A 27420-nucleotide genomic window follows, 5' to 3' on the forward strand; every position below is an offset into this window, starting at 1 on the left:
ATTCTGGAGATGAGGGCGTTGACTTATGAGAAAAGGTTGAGAAGTTTGGGTCTCTGCTCATTGGAATTCAGAAGAATGAGAGGTGATCTTATCGAAACGTATAAGATTATGAGGGGGCTTGACAAGGTGGACGCAGAGAAGATAGGGGAGACTAGAACTAGGAGGCATAATCTTAGAATAAGGGGCCACCCATTTAAAACTGTGATGAGGAGGAATTTCTTCTCTCAGAGGGTTGTAAATCTGTGGAATTCGCTGCCTCAGAGAGCTGTGGAAGCTAGGAAGCTAGGACATTGAATAAATTTAACTGATAAGGGAATAAAGGGTTATGGGGAGCAGGCAGGAAAGTGGACCTAAGTCCATGATCGGATCAGTCATGATCGTATTAAATGGCGGAGCAGGCTCGAGGGGCCGAATGGCCTACTCATGCTTCTATTTCTTATGTTCTTATGGATGTGGGCCAGCTATATTTGGACAGGTAACAAGGGAACCATGTGAAACCATTGCCAGGGAGGATAACACTGAAGGGAGTGATAACTGATGATGAAGCAATCTAGGGGCCCAAGTTTCCGCCCTCTGGAAAAACGGCGCATCTCGATAAGGTGCGTCAACTTTCTGGAATAAAAAGGGCGCCGAAAACTTACCTTGTGATTTTCCGGTCTCCTCAGGATGTCTTCGTGCTCGGCGTGGCGCAGCACAAGGGGTCGGGGGTGGAGTCTCAGCGCTGGGACCTTGGCACATGCGTGCTAGAGTGTGCGCGCATGTGCAGTAGCTCCAGGCCCCCCGAGGCTGCGTGGAAGGGGCCCGAAGCACGCCGCCCCTAGCCCTGGCCGAATGAGCTCCCAGGGCGGTGAATCAGATTCGGGCCTCCCTCCTTTTCAGCTTCATAGAGAACTCCGGTTCCTACTTTGAATAAGTCTGGGCGAGGTAAAGGTAGCAAAGATCTGGGTAAAGGTGGTGCGAAGCGTCAACGTAAAGTTCTCCAAGACAATATTCAGGGGATTGCCAAACCTGCCATCCGTCGCCTGGCTTGTTGAGGGGGTGTGAAACGCATCTCAGGACTCATCTACGAGGAATCTCGCGGTGTCCTGAAGGTTTTCTTGGAGAACATCATCAGGGACTATGTCACCTGCACCGAACACGCCAAACGCAAGACGGTCGCTGCCATGGATGTGGTTTATGCCCTGAAGCGCCAAGGACGAACTCTGTATGGGTTCGGTGGTCGAAGGAATGGGATAAGAAAAATCTCAGCTTCAGCTCCTGTTCCCCTTCTCCCCCGCCGTTCAGGTCCCGCTCTGGCTCCTCCCCGCCCCCCCATTCAAGTCCCGCTCCGGCTTCCCCCCTCCCGTTCAGGTCCCGCTACGGCCCTACCCCCCCCCCCCTCTCCTCCCCTTCCCCCCCTTCCCTCCCTCCCCCCCCACTTCTCTTCCCTCCCTCTCCCCCCTAACCTTCCCTCCCTCTCCCCCCACAACCTTCCCTCCCTCTCCCCCCACAACCTTCCCTCCCTCCCCCCCTCCCTCGCTGTCAGAGACACACTGACAGAAATAGAGAGAGAGAGACACTGACAAGAGAGAGAGAGAGAGAGAGAGAGAGAGAGAGAGAGAGAGAGAGAGAGAGAGAGAGAGAGAGAGGGGCGGAGGGTCCCAGCATGCTGTTGGAGAGCTCCCGGTGCTGCAGTCAATGAGTAGAAACTGCATTTTTTTATTTGTTGATTTTTTAATTATTTTTTTAATTTTTTACTTTTTTTGATTGATTTATTGCTTGATTTATTTATCATTTATTATTGATGATGGCTCTTTATTTGTAAAAGTGAAGTGTTTAATGTTTGTAAGCTTAGTTAGTTTGGAGTAACATTTCGCTGCTTAAACTTGCAAAACAGGCATAAGTGGCTGGACACGTCCCCTTTTGAAAAAAAAATCTGTTCTAAAATGGAACTATTCTAACTCACTAGAACTGGAGCAAACTAAATGCCGAGAGTTGCAATTTCTAAGATGCTCCATTCTAAACTAGTTGCTCTAAAAAAAATAGGAGCAACTCAGGCCGAAACTTGAGCCCCTAGTGTTTTGTCCAGCAAAAATTCTTCCAAGAGATTTTAAAGCACTGATCTAAACCCATCATTTAAATGAGGTCTATAAACTGTTCTGACAGTTCAGAACATCCTCTGAATCCCCCTTGGCTGGATTACTATCTTCTAACACATGTTGCAATTTCGACTTTTCTCTAATGGCAATAGTTTTTATTTTTTTTTTACTGTGTGGTGAATCTGTGCAAATGTTGACACACTTCCATGTGCCCCCTTGTGCAATCATTGACAAAATGATGTTCAGGATGCTTAAACAAATTAGCTAAATTTTAACAGACCAATTTCACACTGCAGCTAGCCACAATCCTGTTCTTGACACTTACAGAAAGATATTGGGCCCAAGTTTCGAGCCGCGCCTAGAACGGTGCAGTCCTGACCTGGACGCCCGTTTTTCGCGCTACAAAGTGTGCCTAAAAAAAACCTCCGTATTCTCCACCTCCCTGCAGATCCTATGGCCCTCGGCGCAGCGCAGCAGGAGCTGTAGGATGCGGAGCCAGGTCCCTGCGCTGAAAACAGTGCCGGGACCTCTGCACATGCGCGCTACAGTGGGCGCGCAAGTGCAGTAGCTCCAGGCGCCCGAAACTGTGTGGGAGGGGCCCGAAGCACGCAGCCCCTAGCCCTGGCCGAATGGCCTCACTGGGGCTGCGTGAATAAAGCTCCCCCCACGGCCAGCTCCTGCTTCCTCCCGACCCGACTCCCGCTTTCCACCCCCCCAGGACCCGACCTGACTCCCGCTCCCCCCCCGCCCCCGGACTGGATCCGACCTGACCTCCCTCTCCCCGATCTGACCTCCCTCTCCCCGACCCGAACCGAACCGACCTCCCTCACTCCCACCACCCCCCCGACCCGACCAAACGCCACCTACCTGTAAATCTGGTGCTGGTGACGGGCCCTGCCCGAAGTCACGGGCCCGGCCCGTTCAGCCTCTCTCCCCCTTCTCCTTTCCCCCCCCCCCACATCTCCCCCCCCATCTCCCCTCCTCCTCCCCCATCCCTCCCTCTGCTCCCCCCCTCTCTCCCTCTACCCCTCTCCTCCCTCGCTGTCAGAAACACAGACACTGACAGACAGAGAATGAGAGACACACACAGACAGACAGAGAGATAGAGACACTGACAGAGACACACTGTGGGGGGGGAGGCATCCCAGCACGCTGTTGGAGGGCTCCCGGTGCTGCAGTCGGTAAGTAGAAAATGTTTTATTTATTGATTTAAAAAAAAAAATTATTTCTTATTAATTTTTTTTGATTGATTTATTGATTGATTTATTGATGTATTTATTATTTATTATTGATGATGGCTCTTTATTTGTAAAACTGAAGTGTTTAATGTTTGTAAACTTCCCTTTAAACCCCACCCCCCCCCCACCATTCCCTACGCCTGATTTGTAACCTACGCCTGATTTTCTAAAGTGTAGACAAGGTTTTTTCGAGCATACAAAAATCTTCACTTACTCCATTCTAAGTTAGTTTGGAGTAAGTTTTCACTGCCGAAACTTTGAAAACAGGCGTAAGTGGCCGGACACGCCCCCTTTTGAAAAGAAAATTCTGTTCCAAAGTGAAACTGTTCTAACTGACGAGAACTGGAGCAAACTAAATGATGAGAATTCCGATTTCTAAGATACTCCGTTCCACACCAGTTGCTCCTAAAAATCGGGAGCAAATCATGTGGAAACTTGGGGCCGATGGCTGGACACACATGCATAGATACAAAATGAAGTGTTCTGCACAATCCACCACGGCCTCCATTACAATATTGGTCCAGTACTTGCGGTCCGAATGACAATGAACTGGCAGCGGTGCCGGCATTTCGCCTTTGAAACGAACGCCAACTTCAGAATTTAATGCGCAGCCTAACGTGGAAATCCTGAATTTGCAGTCAGTCAGTCACTGATCCTCCACAGGCTGCGCCCGCCCCCCGCGAGCCAGCTGTCAGGGAAATTACTGATCTGCCGAAAGATTCCCCTTTTCTGAACAAATATCGCTGTTGGAAACCCCATAAAAAGTTAGACCCATTCAAATGAGGTGTAATTGTCTTTTTAATGACGATGTGAGTAATGACTACTGATAAACAACTGTTCTAGTCCTGAAAAACTAATTTTATATCAGTGGAATGTCAAATTTCTCCATTAAGTTAAAATTTATATTTCAAAATGCATTTTAAATTCTTTTTAAAGTTTGTTCATGATAGCTCAGCTTCTATCTTAACCCAATGTGTATGTAAAAAAAATCTTTATTTTGCTCTCCAAAATGTTTTTAAAAGTGATTATTAGAGCTTTCTATTTCCTGGTTCCCAGTCTGAGAAAATTCTGCAATGTGTTTGGCTGCTTCGACAGCTTGTTGACATCACAGCAGCTCACGCTATGGGATTCCCACTATACTACTTTGATTTCAGCTGCACATCGGAAAAGCTGAACTTCTTGCCACAAAGATTGAGGTATCTTTGTGTGAAGCTTACTTCGAAGCCAGCAGTGAAAGCCTCTGGTGACTGCAAATTACGGGTCAATAGTATATTCTCTGTGTAAACTGGGCCCTCCATTAGCAGGAGATTTGGCAATCCCCAAATACCAATATGGAAATTCTGTTCTCCAGAAAGGTGATTTTGAAACATTATTAAGCTGCACATTAAAGGTTAAAAAATCTTTTAAAGATAACACTCCTTGTAATGATAGCCATGGTAAGAGTGGACTCAGGCTGCAAGCCACAGGAGAAAATGCACATCACAACAAAGCATTCAATAAGTGTGAGAGGCTGGGCTGAATGTCAGATCACATTGCTATTATGCCTTTCAAATTTTTTATTTCAAGGCGGGATAACAGTGAAGGAAGAGATAGATTGATGATGAAGCAATCTATTGTTTAGTCTAGCAAAAATTCCTTGCTCACTCACTATCGTCCCATTCATTAATGTTCAGAAAAATGAAACAAAGAGTTATAAATATCTAGATTAATCAGACAACTAACATTGACATGAACAATGATGGCCCTGCACACTCCCAGGAAAGCTTCTTTGACTTTCATGAGTCCGTAGAACACTGTTTGAAATTATCTGCTCTACAGCAGGCAAGAAATATTTGTTCATTGGAAATATATGCTAGTCCATAAATGCATCATATTTATGTCATATCAATTAAATGGTTATTCAAAATTAACTCCAAAAAAATGAAATTTAACTTTTCTATGGACTTGTCAGTGTCTAAACTTTTTTTGAACTTTGACAGGATTACCAATCAGGTTAGCCATAAAAGTAAAGAAATTAAACATGCTGGGCTGGATTTTCGGCTTTTAAGATTTTGGGGTGTTAATGGCGACAGGGCGGTACTGATAGCGCCTGGAAAAAGGTTGCGTCTCAGTCAGCAAAATTGGGCAGCTGGGCCTCCAGTCATGGGCATTGCACACCTCTCTTAGGGCGCTAGGCCGACTTAGCAAGCGAAAATCCTGAGCTAAAGAACCGACCTGGGAGCGTTCCAAGAGAGGCCTGGGGAGAAAATAAAACACCAAAACCATTCCCAATACATAGCCAAAGCCATCACAACATAAATTGCAAAAAAAAACAATCACACTTACCTGAGGTGGACATTACTTATCCCATTTTCACAGGCAGTCCCAGCAGGGCGCGCTGCGTGGCGCTATAGGTTGGGCGGGAGTCGGGCGAGCCAGTGTCGCAACCAGGGGCATTGCACATCAGCTTGCCTCTTCCGGGAGGTAATGCTCCGCGCCCCACCAAAACCCGCCCTGAAAATCTCAACGGGGTGCTGGAAGCTGACCACCCACCCAGAAGAGCTCATTACTGCTCCTCCAAGGCAAAAAGAGAGGCGACCAGGGACGGAAAATCCAGCCCACTAAGTTTGAAGGAACGATGAGGTTAGATTGTCAAGCTTCAAATCTGGTGTAGTCTTACATTACATATATCCAGAATTGGACTATTTCACAGACATAATTGATTACTGAAGTGATCAATCAATACATCGACACATGCAACTGCCAAAAACAATACTTGTATGACCAAAAAGAAAATTACTTATTCTTGAGAAATCATGATACAATATTTTAGAACCTCAATCCAACAGGCACACAACAGGCAACATCTTCATACATTAGAATTATGATAGTGTGGTTCTACTCAGTGAGATTCTGAGTCCTTCATTGATTAATGCTCATCTTCCAAGTACAGAGCAATCCATTTCTACTTATTTGATGTGAATAATCATGTCACATTACATATTCACATTAATATGATCAAACTACAATGAATATATCAAAAATGCATGAGCAATATAGAAACATAGATAGAAACATAGAAAATAGGTGCAGGAGTAGGCCATTCGGCCCTTCGAGCCTGCACTGCCATTCAATGAGTTCATGGCTGAACATGCAACTTCAGTACCCCATTCCTGCTTTCCCGCCATACCTCTTGATCCCCCTAGTAGTAAGGACTACATCTAACTCTTTTTGAATATATTTAATGAATTGGCCTCAACAACTTTCTGTGGTAGAGAATTCCACAGGTTCACCACTCTCTGGGTGAAGAAGTTTCTCCTCATCTTGGTCCTAAATGGCTTACCCCTTATCCTTAGACTGTGACCCCTGGTTCTGGACTTCCCCAACATTGGGAACATTCTTCCTGCATCTAACCTGTCTAAACCCGTCAGAATTTTAAACGTTTCTATGAGATCCCCTCTCATTCTTCTGAACTCCAGTGAATACAAGCCCAGTTGATCCAGTCTTTCTTGATATGTCAGTCCCGCTATCCCGGGAATCAGTCTGGTGAACCTTCGCTGCACTCCCTCATAAGCAAAAATGTCCTTCCTCAAGTTAGGAGACCAAAACTGTACACAATACTCCAGGTGTGGCCTCACCAAGGCCCTGTACAACTGTAGTAACACCTCCCTGCCCCTGTACTCAAATCCCCTCGCTATGAAGGCCAACATGCCATTTGCTTTCTTAACCGCCTGCTGTACCTGCATGCCAACCTTCAGTGACTGATGTACCATGACACCCAGGTCTCGTTGCACCTCCCCTTTTCCTAATCTGTCACCATTCAGATAATAGTCTGTCTCTGTTTTTACAACCAAAGTGGATAACCTCACATTTATCCACATTATACTTCATCTGCCATGCATTTGCCCACTCACCTAACCTATCCAAGTCCCTCTGCAGCCTCATAGCATCCTCCTCGCAGCTCACACTGCCACCCAACTTAGTGCCATTCGCAAACTTGGAGATACTACATTTAATCCCCTCGTCTAAATCATTAATGTACAATGTAAACAGCTGGGGCCCCAGCACAGAACCTTGCGGTACCCCACTAGTCACTGCCTGCCATTCTGAAAAGTACCCATTTACTCCTACTCTTTGCTTCCTGTCTGACAACCAGTTCTCAATCCACGTCAGCACACTACCCCCAATCCCACTTGCTTTAACTTTGCACATTAATCTCTTGTGTGGGACCTTGTCGAAAGCCTTCTGAAAGTCCAAATACACCACATCAACTGGTTCCCCCCTTGTCCACTCTACTGGAAACATCCTCAAAAAATTCCAGAAGATTTGTCAAGCATGATTTCCCTTTCACAAATCCATGCTGACTTGGACCTATCATGTCACCTCTTTTCAAATGCGCTGCTATGACATCCTTAATAATTGATTCCATCGTTTTACCCACTACTGATGTCAGGCTGACCGGTCTATAATTCCTTGTTTTCTCTCTCCCTCCTTTTTTAAAAAGTGGGGTTACATTGGCTACCCTCCACTCCATAGGAACTGATCCAGAGTCTATGGAATGTTGGAAAATGACTGTCAATGCATCCGCTATTTCCAAGGCCACCTCCTTAAGTACTCTGGGATGCAGACCATCAGGCCCTGGGGATTTATCGGCCTTCAATCCCATCAATTTCCCCAACACAATTTCCCGACTAATAAGAATTTCCCTCAGTTCCTCCTTCTTACTAGACCCTCTGACCCTTTTTATATCCGGAAGGTTGTTTGTGTCCTCCTTAGTGAATACCGAACCAAAGTACTTGTTCAATTGGTCTGCCATTTCTTTGTTCCCAATTATGACTTCCCCTGATTCTGACTGCAGGGAACCTATGTTTGTCTTTACTAACCTTTTTCTCTTTACATATCTATCGAAGCCTTTGCAGTCCATTTTAATATTCCCTGCAAGTTTCCTCTCGCACTCTATTTTCCCTGCCCTAATCAAACCCTTTGTCCTCCTCTGCTGAGTTCTAAATTTCTCCCAGTCCCCGGGTTCGCTGCTATTTCTGGCCAATTTCTATGCCATTTCCTTGGCTTTAATACTATCCCTGATTTCCCTTGATAGCCACGGTTGAGCCACCTTCCCTTTTTTATTTTTACGCCAGACAGGGATGTACAATTGTTGTAGTGCATCCATGCGATCTCTAAATGTCTGCCATTGCCCATCCACTGTCAACCCCTTAAGTATCATTCGCCAATCTATCCTAGCCAATTCATGCCTCATATCTTCAAAGTAACCCTTCTTTAAGTTCTGGACCATGGTCTCTGAATTAACTGTTTCATTCTCCATCCTAATGTAGAATTCCACCATATTATGGTCACTCTTCCCCAAGGGGCCTCACACAACGAGATTGCTAATTAATCCTCTCTCATAACGCAACACCCAGTCTAAGATGGCCTCCCCCCTAATTGGTTCCTCGACATATTGGTCTAGAAAACCATCCCTTATGCACGCCAGGAAATCCTCCTCGAACGTATTGTTTCCAGTTTGGTTAGCCCAATCTATATGCATACTTTGTTTTAACATCCAGGTAATTAAAAGTTAACGCGAGTTGTCACTACCACAAAATGGTATTTTAACATTTTAAAAGAGGAATGCGATTTCTGCAATTTGATGCTCTAAAACGGTTTTATGCAATATTTTCCCGTCCAGTGACATCCTGGAGTGGGAGTAGCTCACACAGCCTATCCATATTCAAGTCATCACTGGAGCAGAAATTAATGTTACTGAAGGGAGTTTTTTGTTGGTTTAATTTCTATTGTTTTTTTTTAAATATAGCATTGCTCATGTTAAGTCAACTAATATGCTATTTTACAAGAATAGGGATGTTATCAACAAAATATGATTGAGAAGATGTAACGGAAAAGTGATACAGGAAATAAGCGTAACGCTTACAAGTGCACGCTATGTACAAGACATTATTAATTTATTGATTTATTGATTTAGGTACGCTCACTCTTGATACCCATGAAACTAGATCTCAAGATAGGTTTAAATGAAGGTAGCCTTTGGCCCATTTAACCTAATTATTCCAGAATACCAGATTTTTGTCTTGGGGTTCTTGTGCACGAGGAAATTCTTGCTTAGCATCAACACTTGCCAATCACACGGAACATACAATTCCTCCATTTTTAGCTCAATGTAACTGACATAATCAGAGACAATGCCAGTCGGTAGGTGGTGCTTTTAATACCATCCTGACCTTTCCTCTGAGAAACTGTGTAATGTCATTAACCATTTCTGTCTGTGTCAAACATTTCAATAAATGTTAATATAATTAAACTTTTTAATAAATATCCTTCTCTTTTATAGTCAATATACTATAGACATAAATATATTTAAAATTGCTGTATCACCTTTACCTTCTAAAACACACACACTAGTTCGGACAAATAACATTCTCAAAGCCAGAAAACAATGCCAATAACACGCAGATGAAATAGCGATGAATTTAAAAGATTCAATTATGGCAGCATCTTCAAACAGACGGTTCATATCAAACAGCTTTAAACCTAAATGGACTGATCTTTATACAGCAAAACCAAAACTATTTTCTGACATTCAACAGTTCAGAAGATGAGAGTGAACTTGAACTGAGCTATGATAATAAGTAAGCAGAAAATTACTTTTTATTGCTGTGTAGGGTGTATTCAGAAATGCACCTACCAAGTTCAAAAGGTTAAAAAGCTTACACCTGCTCTATGCCTAATTCATTTAGTTCACCTCACCAAAAATTATGCTTTGAAATTCAATACTTTAAATGCTATTACTCATTCCGATTAGAACATTTCCCTGCTGTACTGTTCCAAAAGCCAGTCAACTGAAAGGAATTAAAGTGACACGCTGTTTAAGTACTTATGAACATGCAAATTAAATAGGTTATGTCTCTAATAATCTTATATTATTTCTAATATCTTCCAAAATACAAAGCAAAAATTTCAAATGAAAATACCTTTTCACCTCAGAACTAAAGTTTCAATGCACTATTAACTGCAGATCTTAAACTGTAATCAACAGAAACAGAATTTACTGCAAGAAATTATGACCTCACCAGCAAGACATGGTATTTCTCAATGCTTGAGTTAGCTGCAGGCCATGGTTAAGTTTCACCTACTGATCCTTCAATCTGCTAATCTAGTCATTTGTAAAGTAACTATGTAAAACAGGAGGCAATGCATCAAAGCATAGCAGGAAGTGTACATTGGATTCAGATTTAGACTACAGATAACCAAACTAGCACTTTTTCAAGCCTCTCTAATTATTATAACCCTTTAATTGGCCTGAAGGACATTCATAAAAGCTATATCTAAACGTATTAAAAGGAGCTTTTCATCAAACATACTTTTAATTTTTTTCTTCTCATTAAAATTAGGCTGATTTTGCACTCCTCCTCATAGCTAGTTCAAGCGTCGCACAGGGTGAGTCAAGTCTCCTTCAGGAGAGGGGAGAAAATTGGAAATTGCACTCGGGTTTAAAAAAAAATTAACAGTGAATCCTGTATACAAAGACCACCTGTCTGTAGTAACTGCCTTAATTGTGCCAACAATACATTACTGTTTCAAATCTGAACAACCATGAAGGGACCACCCACTGCCTTTCCTCAAAGTGGGCATTATATGCATGTCGCAGTGTAAAATAAATCATCTGCATGGAGATTGACCAGGAACAAGAATTATTTCATTGTGCTTATGAATGAAGTAGAGGGTTCTGAAATATTCTGGGGGGAAAAATGAAACCAAAATTTTAGATAATTGAGCTATGAAGAGGTATAAAGGAAGCTAAATGTATTTTTGTTAGGAAAAACATGACTGATGGGGGGGGGGGGGGGAGGGGAAAAGAAACATAATCCAAGTTTTTAAAATTATGAACAGAATCAATAATATAGACATATTTATGCAAAACTAGGAAAGAACCACCTGCGGCCAAGATTTCAAACTGAACAAGCAAGATAAACTTGGCTTAAACAGCTTCACACGATTTATGGGGAATGCTGCCTCCTGGTGGAGCAAGCACTCATTCAGACAAAAGCATTCAAATGGAAATTGGGTTGATTCCCAATTCACTGGGAAGTGGAAACATATGGGTTTGTGGGGGAAATAAGAAAAACTGTCAGATTAAATTCTAAGCACCTAGATACACTAACTCCTTTTTTTTCATTCTTATTGATTTTGACTAATAGTGCCATGTCAGCCAGTCGTAGAGACAATGCAATACCTTTTATTCAGCTTAGTATTGTTATTTTTTCTTCATAGTTCAATTAACCTTGCAATGCATGTGATTTCATTATGCTATTCTATGCATTTACAATTGTGAATACACTCTACTTTTAAATGTAAAATCAATAATGATGAAATTGGACAAATGAGCTATTATAATTTCTGTGCAAGTATATTATATTCTGTAACCAAGATTTTTAAAATGTATTTTTTCATGCCATTTCTCATGATTTTTGCTTATTAATGCTCTGATATAAAAATATTTGTCTTTGATTGTCAGCATCATTTCAGTGTTATTTGGGAAAACAGCTGCAACATATGCACAATAATTTGGTGTCTATCCCGACCTCAACCACCGTTTTATTGTTTCATGCAAACATGCACTGTGAGTGAATTATTACTTAAATACAGATTCTGATGACACAGTGAATCAGAACACTAATCTTTCATGTCTGCAATCTTAATCCAAATCCAAGCCAAATAAAAGCTCTTTCTTTAAAAAAGTAAAAGTTCCCTTTAGCAGTTCCAAGCACAAGATTGGAAGAAACACAGGCTAGCAATTCAATATGTCCGATATGGTCACAGTGATCTCAGATGATGCCAGACTCTTCTGTTTTGTGTAGTAATTGAGTACCTCACAGAATATGCCTTATAGTGCATCTAATCATCTTGTGCTTTCGATTGGCCTAGTAACACATGGTTATCCCCATGCACATTTTCACTTTGATGATGAGGAATTAGCAAAGGCGGCTAGTACTTCCCAGGATGATGTCCAAAGTAGCATAATGACCTGACCAGCACGACAGATAACCAACTAAAGTAAATCCATTGACAAATATTATTGACATTTGTGATGTATTGCTGCCAGTTCACAAGACGACAAAATAATTATGGATAAGGAAGATCATTTGGCCCAAGTTCATCCATCCAGAAAGACTCTAAAATCCACCTGCTGCAGCATCCAATTGTTTCTTTGAAAATTCCACGGGTTTCGTCTCCATAACTCTTATCGAGAAGATCACTGCGTGTATTGAGCACTCCTCCTTCAAAGAAGAGCTTCCTAGTATCTGTCCTAAATTTGTCTTTTACTAGTTTGAAACCATGACTCCTCATTCTACTCTTACAACTTCAAAGTAGTTTTCTTGATTTCCCTTTGTCCATACCATTTACTATCTTGTTTTCGTACAAGGCTGAAAAATCCAAATGTTGCTCTCGTCTTTTACTTGGACCTTTGACACGAGGGTGTATAAATTAGTCATGGGCGGCAGCACAAAATGGGCAGTAACACATTGACTGCCTGTTATAGGCCAAGTCCGAGATTCAGTTTCACTGAACCGAATATCCGGCGGGGCATAGAATGGGTGGCACTACTACCCAAGTCAAATTTGTGCCCTTGGGGATCAGCCTTGCCGTTCTTCTTTGCATTTCTATCAGTTCTAAAAAGTCTGACTCACATCTTGGTGATTCAGAGTATTGACATGGAATTTCAAAGGAGGGCTGTTGTTTTAGTTGCACACTAACCAGAGTCCGAGTTTTGGTAACAGACACAGGAGTATAGGTAGTATTTCTGCAAGATTTAAAATTTGGTCTCTAGGTTAACTAATCTACTCTGCCATTTGTTTTAAAGAAGTGAATGCTAAGCTAGAGATCCAGCCAGCGTTGCAATCAAAGTTCTGGGACCAGAACTCATTTCTAAACACATGAATTAGAGCCAAACATAGTAGTCAGTTTGTTTCCAATGCAAATACAGTCAATAGTGTCACTTTACAACAACTAAAATATTTACAGGTCATTTGTTGGCATGCCCGAGTCATAATACCAACAGTTTTCTCACAGGGGAGGGTGGGGTTTAAGGAGCAAACAAAAATACGAGGCATTGAAGTGGATGTTGTTTTTCATTCCTCCCAGGCAGTCACAGCTGGAAGCAGGTTGGCTGCATACCATCCCACTGGGAGTGGCGTGCAGTATGGGACAGAGGTGGAGAGCAAGTCGAGGGGGCTAGAAATATAACTGTAATATTGAAACACCAGGTCTTTTAACTTAAATTGTGCTTCCCAAAGTGAACACATTTATATTTTCTTGGGGGCTTAAGTATTAAAGCAGATCCTCAAGCTAGGACCTAAATTTTGAATATGCTCCCCATTCATTACAAAAGCACAGTAAACTAAAATGCAGAACATGTTATAACCTCAAAATATGAGCTTCTGGGTCAATGAAGTTCTGACTGTTTCGTGATATTTATTGGGCCATATGTTTAACACCCCAGCTTCATTTTAGCAAAGTTTAAAAAATACATAAAACTTCTTTCTACATGATCCACAAAAGGTCCCCATAAAAAACAGAATCATTAGTATCTAACAGATCTCAGTTTCCAACTTTCTTTTGGATGCTTGAGAGAATAGGTTAATTGAATCCTTGTATATAGTATAAATACAGGCATTTTTCCCATAGATTCTTTGTCTCTTTCTCAGTCTGCAATTCAGATCCCCAGAATCTCTAAATTTTGAGTACTGGATAGTAAACTTTCAGTAATTTACTTAAATTTTGACATTAGCACTGTACAGCAGCAGTTCCGTTTCTTACCCACAATTCCCCAAAGGCAATCAACAAGCTCATATATTTGAGCAATGTGTGGTCATTAGCTTTCATAAAGCCTATTCATTCAACAAATTATTTACTGTAGTTAAAACATTGTAGGTTTTTAATAGCCCATTTAAAAAAACCTGCACATGGAACCTAAATTAAACTACTAAAGAAAAGCAACAGTAAATATTTGGAGTAGTCCCTTATTCTTCATTATTTAAAAAAAAGACTTTGTGTTTTCTCCCCTTCTTAAAGTTGCCCTTGTGACCATTCCTCAGCTGCTCTACAACCTCACACTAATTAGTGCAAAATAATGAATTAAAGTGAAGTGCCCTCAAACAGGATCAGGAACACACCATGTGGGAAATCAAAGTGATGAACTCTTGTGGTATAGCGTGTAGACGGATGGAGGCTCTGTGTTACTCTGAAGGTGCAAACATTTTAACTTTTGGTCCCTGAATGGTTTCGAATAAGGTCAAAATCCCAGTATCAAAGATAGATCACTAATTTATTATTAACTTAAGTCCAACGTTGCATGAATTTGGTCACAGTGCAAGTAAACACCAATTTAGGATCTAAACTGAATAGCCAACAATACACTGCATAAAGATGCAATAGTGCATATGCTAAACTACATTCACTACAATGCATTACTAGGTCAACTCAAGTACCTTTAAAAAAGCTTAACAAGGCTTCTCAACTGGCTTGAAACACAAATTCTACTTTTAGTGCAATCAGAATGGGTTGTGGTTTCTTGGCACCAGGAACAATCATAACTGAGGTGCTGCTCTGTAACTTTTGCTGGGAAAGTGTTCCAATAATTTTAATATTTGTATTTATATGTTGCTTCACTGCCATTATGTGGTGAAAAATTCTGGGATTTCAGTAAACAGGCTTTTAGTCTTGTGGTATAATTGAATGTACAAGCCTAGGCCAAATGCAACAGAAAACACATTTTTGTCACTTGACTATAGCAGTCCATCAACAAATGATCAAAGTACTCTGAAAACCTCAAGTAGGTTCAGTGCTCATAACACTTAGGGATGGCTAGCTCTGCCACTTCTGTGATGTGGGAATCCTATTGCCACTGGCCTACAAGTTACACCATGAACTATGTCGTTTTACATAAGATATCTGTCTATTCTATAAACAGCCCTTTAGTGAGATTGTGATGGTAGCAGAAGCAAGATTCAGGCCCAGATTTCGACAAATCAAATGCAACCATAACCACCAGACTAAGCTGCCTTAGGTGAAACACGAAGTTCAAGATACACAAAGTATAATATGATCTTTATTATGGTTTTCAGAACACTGACATAAAGAATCTACAATAATCAAATATCGTGTGTTTATTTGTGGTTGTATTTCATAAAGGCACTTGTTCATTTTAACTTATTGTAAGATTTTTACAGATGAAATAAAACCATGTTACAACAAAGATCTTCCAGATGAAATAGGACTAAGGTCTTCTGTAAAAAGTGTTTTGTTCCTAATTTGTTGTTTTTAATTTGTATTTAGCCAATGCAAATTATTCTACAAATTTTTTTTAAAAAAGACAAGGTAGGACCAACAAGACAAACAGCATGTACTGTGACGAGTGAATATGCATTGCCTAAATGATAATTGTGAATTATGTAATTATTAAAAAAGCTTTGTGCTGAATAATTGTTTTTTTTTTAAATGCTGACCTTTTCTTTTACATAGCCAAAGGCAAGAGATGCTCTTTTAGGTTTAAGAAGGTTAAAATAGATGCTAGCTAAAGTTGACATTAAGGCAAAACTTCCCACACACCTAATCCTTAAATGCTCTTATTTCCTTAAGAAACAGTCAGGAGAAATTATTTTTTCTCTGTGTTTTACTTTTGTTCTCACTAGGTACTATGACAGCTGTGACTGTACACCTACTTTCATGACACATCCTCAAGGGTATGACCTCACTGATATTACGGCTTCAAATTCGTAACAAGGGAAGCCAGAAGGCATTTCACAAAGGAAAGTGTAAGCAGTTTGCTCTAGTTTAAGTGTAAATTAATCCAATGTAGTTTGGCCTGTGGAGAAAGGACAGGCAGATGGGAGTTGACAATGCTGCGCTATGTGACCTTTTGCTCTATGCTACCCTTATCTTGGGGGTTCTCCTTCGAGCAGTACTGTCTACGATAGACCTAGCTGTCGCTCAGCAAAATCTCTATTTTTAGATACTACAAGTGAATATCTCTCAATCACATTCACTTAAAATAATTTTAAGTCTCTGCATTTGATAATATAAAAATAAAATGTGAAATAGTTGCACATAATAAATATATTTACTGAGTGAAGAGAAGAATTAACACTAGAGTTTGTGTTGTGGAAGTAATTTGCAGCAAAACTAAATCTTTTCACCATGTACTTGTGAACATTATATAAAATTATGAAAAAGTATGAACCATAGTATAAATTCCATTCTAACACGGTTTCTAGTAATATTGTTTTGTACACAAAACCAATACTAAAGTGTCTGATTAAGTAAGTAATTATTTAAGAAACAAATCTAGCTTTTGTTGTGCATCCTGAAAAAATTGAAAGATTTTATGCTCCTCACAGAATAAAATGTATATAACTATAAGCGAAGTGTATCATTAGAGTAAAATGTTCATGATATATTTGGTAAAAGTTAAAATAAATTTATGAAATGTACAACTCTAGAACTACAGTCCTAAATGACTCGTCTCCTGTGTTACGGTAGATATGCTGAAGGGCACGTTGGGATGCATGCTTATGTTTTTCTGTCAATTTGCATGCAGGCATCAGTGAATACAAGAGTAGAATTTAACTTCAATATTTTTTGTCCAGTCCAGTCATGATCTACAACTGAATCCATTCAAATGATTGTGAAAGTATTAATGTCAATATAACAGCACAAACAGTAGGGAAGACGTTAACTTTATTTTAGGAACTAAACACTGTTTAAATTTGTACGTTTACATCATAAATATGCCTCGTCACACAATAAATCAAAGTGGAGGTGCTTTATTTATATCAAATGACAAATAAATTACTGGCCAAAAGGCAAGGATTTTTTGCAAACTGTTACAAACTGTACAAGTTCCCCTAGCGGTTTTATGGGTGAGTACAATGCCCAGTCCAGTAGTGAGCCACACAGACAATAAGGTCCTAGGTTTTATCCCAAGTCTCTGCTGAGTAAGCTCACCTCAGTGCTAAGTTAAACTAAATTATTAAAACGGCGTGGCATAATTCGGATGTGGTATATTCGTTACAAATTAAGTTAAAAGTTAAATAATAAAAGTAGAAGAGAGCATTATGAATGAGATAGAATGGGGGGGGGGGGTGGTGAAACTTAAATTTTAACTTTTAGCATGGGTTTAATATTAGTGCTCCTGGGCTCCCCCAATGGCTCAATGAGCTTATGCAGTGAGTGGTTGAGACAGAGACTAGAAAAGCCCTGGAGGATCAGTCCTGAATTAGGAAGGAGTAAAAAAAAAGGGCATGGTTTCCTGTTCTTGATTACTATGCAGTAACTCCTGTTGAAAGTGAACATCAACGTAGGAAAGGACTCTAATGTGATGCCTGCTCACAGGACTTTGAATATATGTCCAATTTCTGGAAATGTAATTTTACTAGCAAATTGTGAATGGAGAAAAACAAGGGCTCACTCCTTGCTTTGCTGAAAGAAGAATTTCACTCCTTGATTACTGTGCTTCAGCAACAGTACATGAATAAACTTAAAACATAACAGCCAGCAATATAAACGTTGAATTATCTAAATGTACGCTTTCATTCATATAATAGAAAAAGTGAATTGGAATTTAGCTTACCTGCACTTCTGATATTAGGATCCAGATCTGGCATCTCTTTAGCAGCTTCTGGGCTGACACTATATATGGATGCTCCAGCTTCACTGGTAATGCTGTAAAAGTTAAAAAAATTATTTAAAAAAATAAACAGCAAGATGCAATGTTTGAAGCTACCAAACGATTTTGAACTAGGAATGCAAGTTAATAACATTATTCTCTCTTAACAACTCGGGCAGTGGTAGTATCATTTACGTGACTATCCTGGGAGTACTGTGTCAGCCCCATATCAAATGTGATGGCGTTACTCAAACTTTCCCTCAGTTCTGAATAATTGGAGGTACCCACTTTCCCTGTCCACGACTAGTGAAGAATTGCCTGTGTGCCACTCTCAAGGGTCTGCTGGCAGCCAATTTAAGCATTTTCTCCAGATATACCATTAATGGAGGCACTGATGGCTCAGTGAATAAATGCACCATGTAGTCAGATAGTGAGCCATATGGGTCAGGAAGGTCCCAGCATTGTCTACATGCACACCACTTGGCCATAGGGCAGTGGGCATCCACGAAGGCCCAAGCATGAATTAGCAACTTCAGGAAAGAGACAAGGTAAATTGGAGGGAAACATCTTGCCTGACCTGTCTCCTGGAGTTACTACAATAAATCACTGCCTATCTTTGTGTTCCAATGAATAGATCAAACCAATATTTTGAAACAAATCTCACGGTACACTGGCAAACAGCGTAAGACATAACACAAAAGATCAAAAGAAAAAACTTAAGAAAAGCTTTATTAATTTATTTCACCACAAATGTAAGATTTAAATCGTATTATGCTCTTTTTAAAGAAACAAAAGATGAAAAAGATCAAGTTTTAAAGCTATCCATCTTCAGATCATTCATCTAGTTCCAATAGTAACCACCTTAAGTATTTCACCACTCTGCTGGGCCCTTTGGGTAAATTAAAAGGAAATAGTACCAGAGAGAGAGAGCAATATCTTTGTTACATCTCCCATTGACTATCATATGACTTGAAAAGATATAGGATAAAGTAACAAGTTTAAAGAGCTGAAGAATTATTTAATGAAAAGGCAGTGTTTTATTCCTTTAACACTGTCGCCACCTAGAGGTCATTTGTGTCCCAATCTGTCTTGGTGTTGCTGAAGTAGCTGATTTGATCACACCGATATCAATAAATCCTAACTTGAGTCGTCCACTTCTATCCAATTTTAACAACTGATTTGTTTTTAACAGTTACTGCATTTTTTAAACTGTCTATTGTGAGGACTGATTAAAAATGAAATATTGTTGGTGGAAAATATTACAATAACTGAAGTAAAGGCTGCTTTAAATATTTTAAAAACTAAGTTGCAATACAGCAACATTAATTTTGATGGCTTTCAGATTAATCTAAAGAAATGTATTTCATGAACAATACTTTCAATAAATAAGAAGTTCATAGGCTTAATTCCAATCAACAGTGTATTTTATTGGAGCAGATTCCCCAATGTTCCTGCCCACTATGCTTTTAATATTTGTCAGTGATTCTAGCGGATCTTATACCAGGGTATTGCTAAATTCAGATTTATATCACACCGTGGACAGCAGAATCCAGGAGGACAGAATGAGGCACCAGCATATTAATCTCAATTTACCACTCCGATGCCCAGTTGCCTGTCGACAATCAGGGCAAATAAAAGATATGCAAATTAGTTACTTTTAAGCAAACCAGTTTAAAAAAACACAAGCACCTGGATGAAAGGTGGTTAATATGCTATGTGTTAGCCAAACAATAAGCAATTTGTTAGCTTGTCTAGGTAATCGAAAAATACGTCACATCCATTTTGTACCTTTACATGAAGATAAATTATACCAATTGAGCCAAGTGAATCCTAACACAACTGTTGCTCTACATGTACACTCACTGTGAAATAATGCAGCTTAACAATTCTCATCAAGCCCTACTTCACCAAGTGATAACTCAGTCCGTCTTCGACAAGATTGTCGAAGTATATAGTGAAAAACACGAATACCCAGTCTAGATCACAAGAGAATGCTACTGTTACATCCCTGGATTCCACAACTGCACAGTAAATTCCCAGCATTGAGAGCAAACTCCCATAAAAGACAGACATTCAGTCTACTTATGGAAGCAACCAAGCGGGTATCTATGGCAAGCCTGAATTTGTAACAGTGGGCAACAGGGATCCCACTGAACTCATGTACTTAAGTCATATCAGGCTGAAGCCTATAGTGGGAAAGGTGAGTTTCTGACCCTGTAGGAATGCAGTGTGTTGTTCATATTATAAATTTCACTCTGGCATTGCATCCATGAAGAAGCTTTTACTATTAACAGGGCTTTTGCTAACAAGACTGGCAATCTGGCCTCAGCAACCACCTGCCCATAGCCTTTGCGGTCAGCACATAAAAGTCATCTGGAAAGTAATCTGCAAGTACAGTTTGCTGGAAAAAATCTTCTGATGCCTGCATATGAAAATGCAGTTAGAGAAAAATCTTTTGGCAAATTACAATGGAAAACAGATGTTTCCTGATTAAGGACATACAGGTGATGACAGAACTCCACTGACACAATACACTTGCTCTTAATCATGTAACAGTTACTTCTCAATTCCGATGCCAAATCTAGTCACACCCGAGACCAAGCTGAAACCCCCTATGGGAACAGCTTTCCCCAACACAAACACCACACAGTTCAAGTTGAATGAAGTAATGATCACTATTTTCAAACACTCACTTCCAGGAAATACCAAACAGGTTATTATTGTGTCACACAGCACAGCACACCTTTACATATTTAATCATTTATAACGTTTTAAGATTAGGTAATTTTTGAATTTATTAAAAATACTTAAAATTACAATACAGGAACAAGGAAACATAGGGCAAGATCCCAAATTTGGCTGCCCGTGTCCTAACTTGCACCAAGTCCCACTCACCCAACCTCCGTGCTTGCTGACCTACACTGGCTTCCGGTTAAGCAACGCCTTGATTCTCATCCTTATTTTCAAATCCCTCCACGGCCTCACCCCTCTCAATCTCTGTAATCTCCTCCAGCCCCACAATCCTTCCCTCCACCCCCCAATCCTCCGTGAGATGTCTGCGCTCCTTTAATTCTGCCCTCCTGAGTATCCCGGATTGTAATCGCTGAACAATTGGTGGCCGTGCCTTTTGTTGCCTAGGTCCCAATCTCTGGAATTCCCTGCCTAAATCTCTCTGCCTCTCTATCCTCCTTCAAGATACTCCTTAAAACCTACCTCTTTGACCAATCTTTTGGTCACCTGCTCCAATATCTACTTATGCGGCTCGGTGTCAAATTTCTATTGCATAATACTCCTGTGAGGCACCTTGGAACATTTCACTACGTTAAAGGCGCTATATAAATACAAGTTGTTGTTGTTTATAAAAGGTTACTCAAATTATTCACATTTTGCTTTACAATTTTCTGCATAAAACATACAAAAGTTAAGTTACACTTATTGAATGACAAAATATATGTGTTGTGTTAACTTTACAAGCTTTTTAGTATTCGGATGGTTAAACTTTGACTTGTACCCACTTTCAATTTGTTTTTGTAGGACATTATTCCTTTTTATTTCTCACTCCAAATAGAATTAAAGTGAAAACTCCCAGCAGTGAATTGCTAGATACAGAGAAAGTTAACTTCCAAAGGTCTTTTTACTGAAAATGTAATACTTTATAATTAATGAAATTTAACCCAATCTTTCTCGATTCCCCTTTTCAAATAATTCCTTTTAGCGAAGCAGACTCTGTGTTTGTATTGCAGTGAATAGATGGATACACAAACATGAACTGCAGAATATCGCCTGCCTCTGTTTGCCTTATATTATCAAATCCAATGTGGAAATATGAAAATCATACAATTTTTAACCAGTAATATAATTTCTGGTTACATTTTAAGTTCTTTGAATATAGTGGAAGGGGGTAGGGAAGCAGAAAGGGGAATACAGACCCAAATGTATATATTTTAAATTATGTATTCAAGAGTGATTACCTTGTACTGGGATAAGTGTGGGTAACTTAGAACTGTGTGGTTTTATTAAAATGAGGTTTAATTAAATGAAATCCTTGATTAAAATGAAATATCCAAAAGTAGCAATTTTCACGCCACACAAGTTACATAATCCACCACTCAAAAATTAGATAGATATTTAATAAAACATAAGGCAGCAAATTTTTACTCTTTCTTTTAACTTATTTTTCTCTATTCTCTTATTTTTCTCTGACTTGTTTAACTATTTAAGGATCAATTCATTCAACATTTAAACTGCTTGACTGTTTGACACCTGCAAAAGTTATTTGGTGTACATCTGTGCTATAATTAAACAATGTTCTAGAGTGAGTAATGATTTCTTACTTTGATTTTTTTTTAAATGTGAAACGGTCCTCACAGTAAAAATAGAATTTGACTTATTTTGTCACTTAACGAGTAAGTCTGCTCATTAAGTTTTCTACATTTTCTACCTGGGATAATGTCAGTTCAAAATCACATTACATACAGACTACAACTTCCAGAATATATCACCCAAAATATACATAGAGAAACATCAGGGAAGAGTTCTTCTGTTGGTTATGTTGCAAAATCATAAATGCATTCTTTATACTTGCATTTACAATTACACAACAAATAGCAAACAGAGAAAATATTTTTCCCAAATTTACTCAGATGCAATATTTTTAGCTGAAACAGTTATACTGCTTGCTAATTTAAAGTTTCTAAATGCATAGCCATTTCTCTCTGATCTAAATTGAACATATTATATTCTAAAAACAAATGATTACTGCAAACAATTTTGTTGTTGGAGAAAAAGAAAGAAAGGACTTGCATTTATATAGCATCCGAAAGTGCTCTGCAACCAATAGATTACATTTGATTTGAAATGTAGTCAATTCTGCTTTGGCAGTGTTTGTTGAGGAATACATGTTGGTCAGAACATCGAAAGAACTCCCTGCACTTCTTCTGACATTCACCTGAATAGGCAGATGGGACCTTGGTTTAACATCTCATCTGAGAACTGCACTGAAGTGTCTGCTTAGATTACATGCTGAAGTCCTGGAGTGCGGTTTGAACACAACCTTCTGACACAGAGGCGAGAGTTCTACCACTGAGCCTAGCTGACACTTGGAAGAATGAATAGAACAGAGACAGTACTAAAACTTGAATTTGCAAAAGGATATAGTGAATAAAATTAAGATGCATAATATTGGAATACCGTTAACTTCTGAGCTTAGAGTTTTGATTCGCAAAAATTATGAAGTCAAATTCCTTAATTGACATCACATCATCTGATAATTCAATTAATAGTTTCTGAAAAACTACTGAAGGAAATCATCCATTATAAATGTAATTGCAATTCTTAGTGTTAAAGCCCACACAAATGTTTCAGCATCAAGTTGTACTGGTTACAAAGCAAATCACTTTAGAATATATGTCATATTTGAATCTATTTGTTCTAGCCGTCGGTTTTTATGAAGCAAAAAAACATTTTTTGTTGTGGAATATTTCAATCTAGGAATTCAGTTAAGGACCTTTAGGAGTTTTAAAATCTCAAGGCTTCAAAAGGTTTTTTGCTTTTCTTATTAAGTGTTGTTAATCAGATTGCTGGAGTGATCAATGGCTTTAATTCTGTATACTTTATACTGCCCAAGACTCATGCTTGTGTTGCCGGGCTCTCCATGTGCATGGCTCATACATTCAGCTGCAAACTAAAAGCAATTCCTGCAACTCGAAGATCACTAACCAATAGTACGGTTTTTAGTGTGTTTTCCAACCCAGAAATCTAAAATTTGGACGGCAACATTGTGTGTCAGACTCATGTAATCCAGTGGGAGTAGTTCCAAAATATTTTTCCCCCATTTATTCCTTTCTTGGAAAGGTGTCAGAGGCCTTTCAGCACTTTGCTCCAGTGGCAGTCTTTCACAGGCAAGCACGGACAGAATGCCTCAGCAGACTATTTAAGTATGGGTGATATCACACTTAAGACCAATTCCATTCTTGCTCGTCTTCTCCTACTGGACCTACTGAAGAGTAATATTCTATCCTTTCCCTACCCTAGCACAAGGACCCAAAGCCAATTGCGCATCCTTTTCTACTCAGCCCTCATACGTTAATTCAGCACAGACCAGATTCAAGATCGTCCTCATCACTAGATTTCAATGTCACAATATTTCTAGAAATTATAACACACTGTAGCAGTAGCTGACTCAAATACCTTCAAATAAAGTTACAGCACATTTTATTCCAAATGTTTTTTTAAAGCCCATTCCTTTAAATCTAACACAAATAGCCATATTGGTAATTTCAAATTAGACAGATGATAAGCAGAGACAACAGAACTTCATGAACAATGTACTATATATTCCACACAATTCACTCATCGATATCTATCTAAATGGAATCGACAGAATCCTCCCTTTCTCCAACGCCAAAATTCTATACAATTAACAAAACTAGATTTACTGGTCCAAGGCACCAAGTGACAAATACAGCTACCAGCTCAAGATTTTCACAACTTAAGCAGCATTATTTGTCTCTGTTGAGGAAAAAAAAAGTGAAATATCAAAAATGAATACAGTAAAAACAAAACATTAATGGTGTTTTCAAATATTGATTAAACCCAAACAAATATTTGAGATCAAGGGCCAGAAATAGAATCCTACATCACAGGAAAGCCGCCATTTGCCCCATCGTGCCTATGCCAGCGCTTTGAAATCTATCCAATTAATCCCGCTTTTTCAGAGCCCTGCAAATTTTTCTTTTTCAATTATATATAGAAACAGAAAATAGGTGCAGGAGTAGGCCATTCAGCTTTTCGAACCTGCACCAACATTCAATAAGATCATGGTTGATCATTCACCTCAGTACCCCTTTCCTGCTTTCTCTCCATACCCTTGATCCCTTTAGCCATAAGGGCCATATCTAACTCTCTCTTGAATAAATCCAATGAACTGGCATCAACAACTCTCTGCGGCAGGGAATTCCACAGGTTAACAACTCTCTGAGTGAAGAAGTTTCTCCTCATCTCAGTCCTAAATGGCTTACCCCTTATCCTTAGACTGTGTTCTCTGGTTCTGGACGTCCCCAACATCGGGAACATTCTTCCTGCATCTAACCTGTCCCATCCCGTCAGAATTGTATACATTTCTATGAGATCCCCTCTCATCCTTCTAAACTCCAGTGAATACAGGCACAGTCGATCCAATCTCTCCTCATATATATCAGTCCTGCCATCCCGGGAATCAGTCTGGTGAACCTTCGCTGCACTCCCTCAGTAGCAAGAACGTCCTTCCTCAGATTAGAAGACCAAAACGGAACACAATATTCCAGGTGAGGCCTCACCAAGGCCCTATACAACTGCAGTAAGACCTCCCTGCTCCTATACTCAAATCCCCTAGTTATGAAGGCCAACATACCATTTGCCTTCTTCACCGTCTGCTGTACCTGCATGCCAACTTTCAATGACTGATGTATCATGACACCCAGGTCTCATTGCACCTCCCCTTTTCCTTATCTGTCGCCATTCAGATAATATTCTGCCTTCGTGTTTTTGCCCCTAAAGTGGATAACTCACATTTATCCACATTATACTGCATCTGCCATGCATTTGCCCACTCACCTAATCTGTCCAAGTCACCCTGCAGCCTTTTAGTGTCCTCCTCACAGCTCACACCGCCACCCAGTTTAGTGTCATCTGCAAACTTGGAGATATTACACTCAATTCCTTCATCCAAATCATTAATGTATATTGTAAAGAGCTGGGGTCCCAGCACTGAACCCTGCGGCACTCCACTAGTCACTGCCTGCCATTCTGAAAAGGACCCGTTTATCCCGACTCTCTGCTTCCTGTCTGCCAACCAGTTCTCTATCCATGTCAGTACATTACCCCCAATGCCATGTGCTTTAATTTTGCACGCCAATCTCTTTGTGACTGTGACAAAGGCATATTATCCCTCCTCGTCCTTCTTGACTTGTCTGCAGCCTTTAACCCGATTGACCACTCTATCCTTCTCCAATGCCTCTCCACCATCATCCAGCTGGATGGGACTGCACTCGCCTGGTTCCATTATTATCTAATCATAGCCAGAGAATCACCTGAAATGGCTTCTCTTCCCACCCGTGTATCGTTACCTCTGGTGTCCCCCAATGATCTATCCTCAGCCCCCTCCTATTTCTCATCACATGTTGCCTCTTGGCGACATCATCCAAAAACATAGCATCAGTTTCCACATGTACGCTAATGACACCCAGCTCTACCTCACTACACTTCTCGACCTCTCCTCGGTCTCTAAATTGTCAGACTGCTTGTCAGACATCCATTTCTGGATGAGCAGAAAGTTTCTCCAATTAAATATTGGGAAGACCAAAGCCATTGTTTTTGGTCCCCGCCACAAACTCCATTCCCTAGCCACTGACTCCATCCCCAACTTCTGTCTGAGGCTGAACCAGACTGTTTGCAACCTTGGTGTTAAATTTGACCCTAAAATGAGCTTTCGACCACATATCCACAGCATAACTAAGACTGCCTATTTCCACCTCCGTAACATTGCCCATCTCTGCCCTTGCCTCAGCTCATCTGCTGCTGAAGCCCTCATCCATGCCTTTGTTACCGGTAGACTTGACTATTCCGACGCACTCCTGGCTGGCTTCCCTCCCACATTCTACCCTACGTAAACAAAAGACGATCCATAACTAGACTGCTCGTGTCCTAACTCACACCAAGTCCTGCTCAACCATCACCACTGCGCTCGCTGACCTACATTGGCTCCCGGTTAAGCAACACCAAGATTTCAAAATTCTCATCCTTATTTTCAAATCCTCCATGGCCTTGCCTCTCCCTATCTCTGTAATCTCCTCCAGCCCCACAACCCCCCACCACCGAGATGTCTGCGCTCCTCTAATTCTGCCCTCTTGACCATCCCTGATTATAATCACTCAACCGTGCCTTGTGTTGCCTAGGCCCTAAAGCTCTGTAATTTCCTGCCCAAACCTCTCCATCTCACTTTCCTCCTTCAAGACGCTACCTCTTTGACCAAGCTTATGGTCACCTGCCCTAATTTCTCCTTATGCGGATCACATCAAATTTTTTGTCTCATAATACTCCTGAGATGCACCTTGGGACGTTTCACTGTTATAAATACAAGTTGTTGTTGTTGTTTTGAATGTTACAAATACAGTAGGAGGCGATCAAAAGGTTTATCTGCAAATTTAATTATACTGATTGCTTCTACTTTCCCATCTGCTGGTCAGATTAAAGTACAGGTTTCCATATTGGGGTACGATGAAGTTATCCGGGGGAAGGCAGATGGAGGATGCATCATCATCATCATCATCATAGGCAGTCCCTCGGAATCAAGGAAGACATACTTCCACTCTTAACTGAACAGTCCAATACGAGAACCACAGTCTCGGTCACAGGTGGGGAAGATAGTCGTTGAGGGAAGGAATGGGTGGGACTGGTTTGCCGCACA

The 27420-nt window shown here is 40.2% G+C and overlaps 1 protein-coding gene across 1 annotated transcript in view; it reads right to left on the reverse strand.

Annotated features, from left to right (window-relative positions):
- The window catches only part of srbd1 (S1 RNA binding domain 1), a 384714-nt gene that overhangs the window by 199044 nt on the left and 158250 nt on the right, over positions 1-27420 (reverse strand). The window contains exon 16 of the mRNA XM_070889352.1: positions 17940-18031. Coding sequence (XP_070745453.1) covers positions 17940-18031 — 92 coding nt within the window. The remainder of the gene's footprint in view (positions 1-17939; positions 18032-27420) is intronic.

Source organism: Pristiophorus japonicus, chromosome 9, assembly GCF_044704955.1.
Source record: "Pristiophorus japonicus isolate sPriJap1 chromosome 9, sPriJap1.hap1, whole genome shotgun sequence".
NCBI classification, from domain to species: domain Eukaryota; kingdom Metazoa; phylum Chordata; class Chondrichthyes; family Pristiophoridae; genus Pristiophorus; species Pristiophorus japonicus.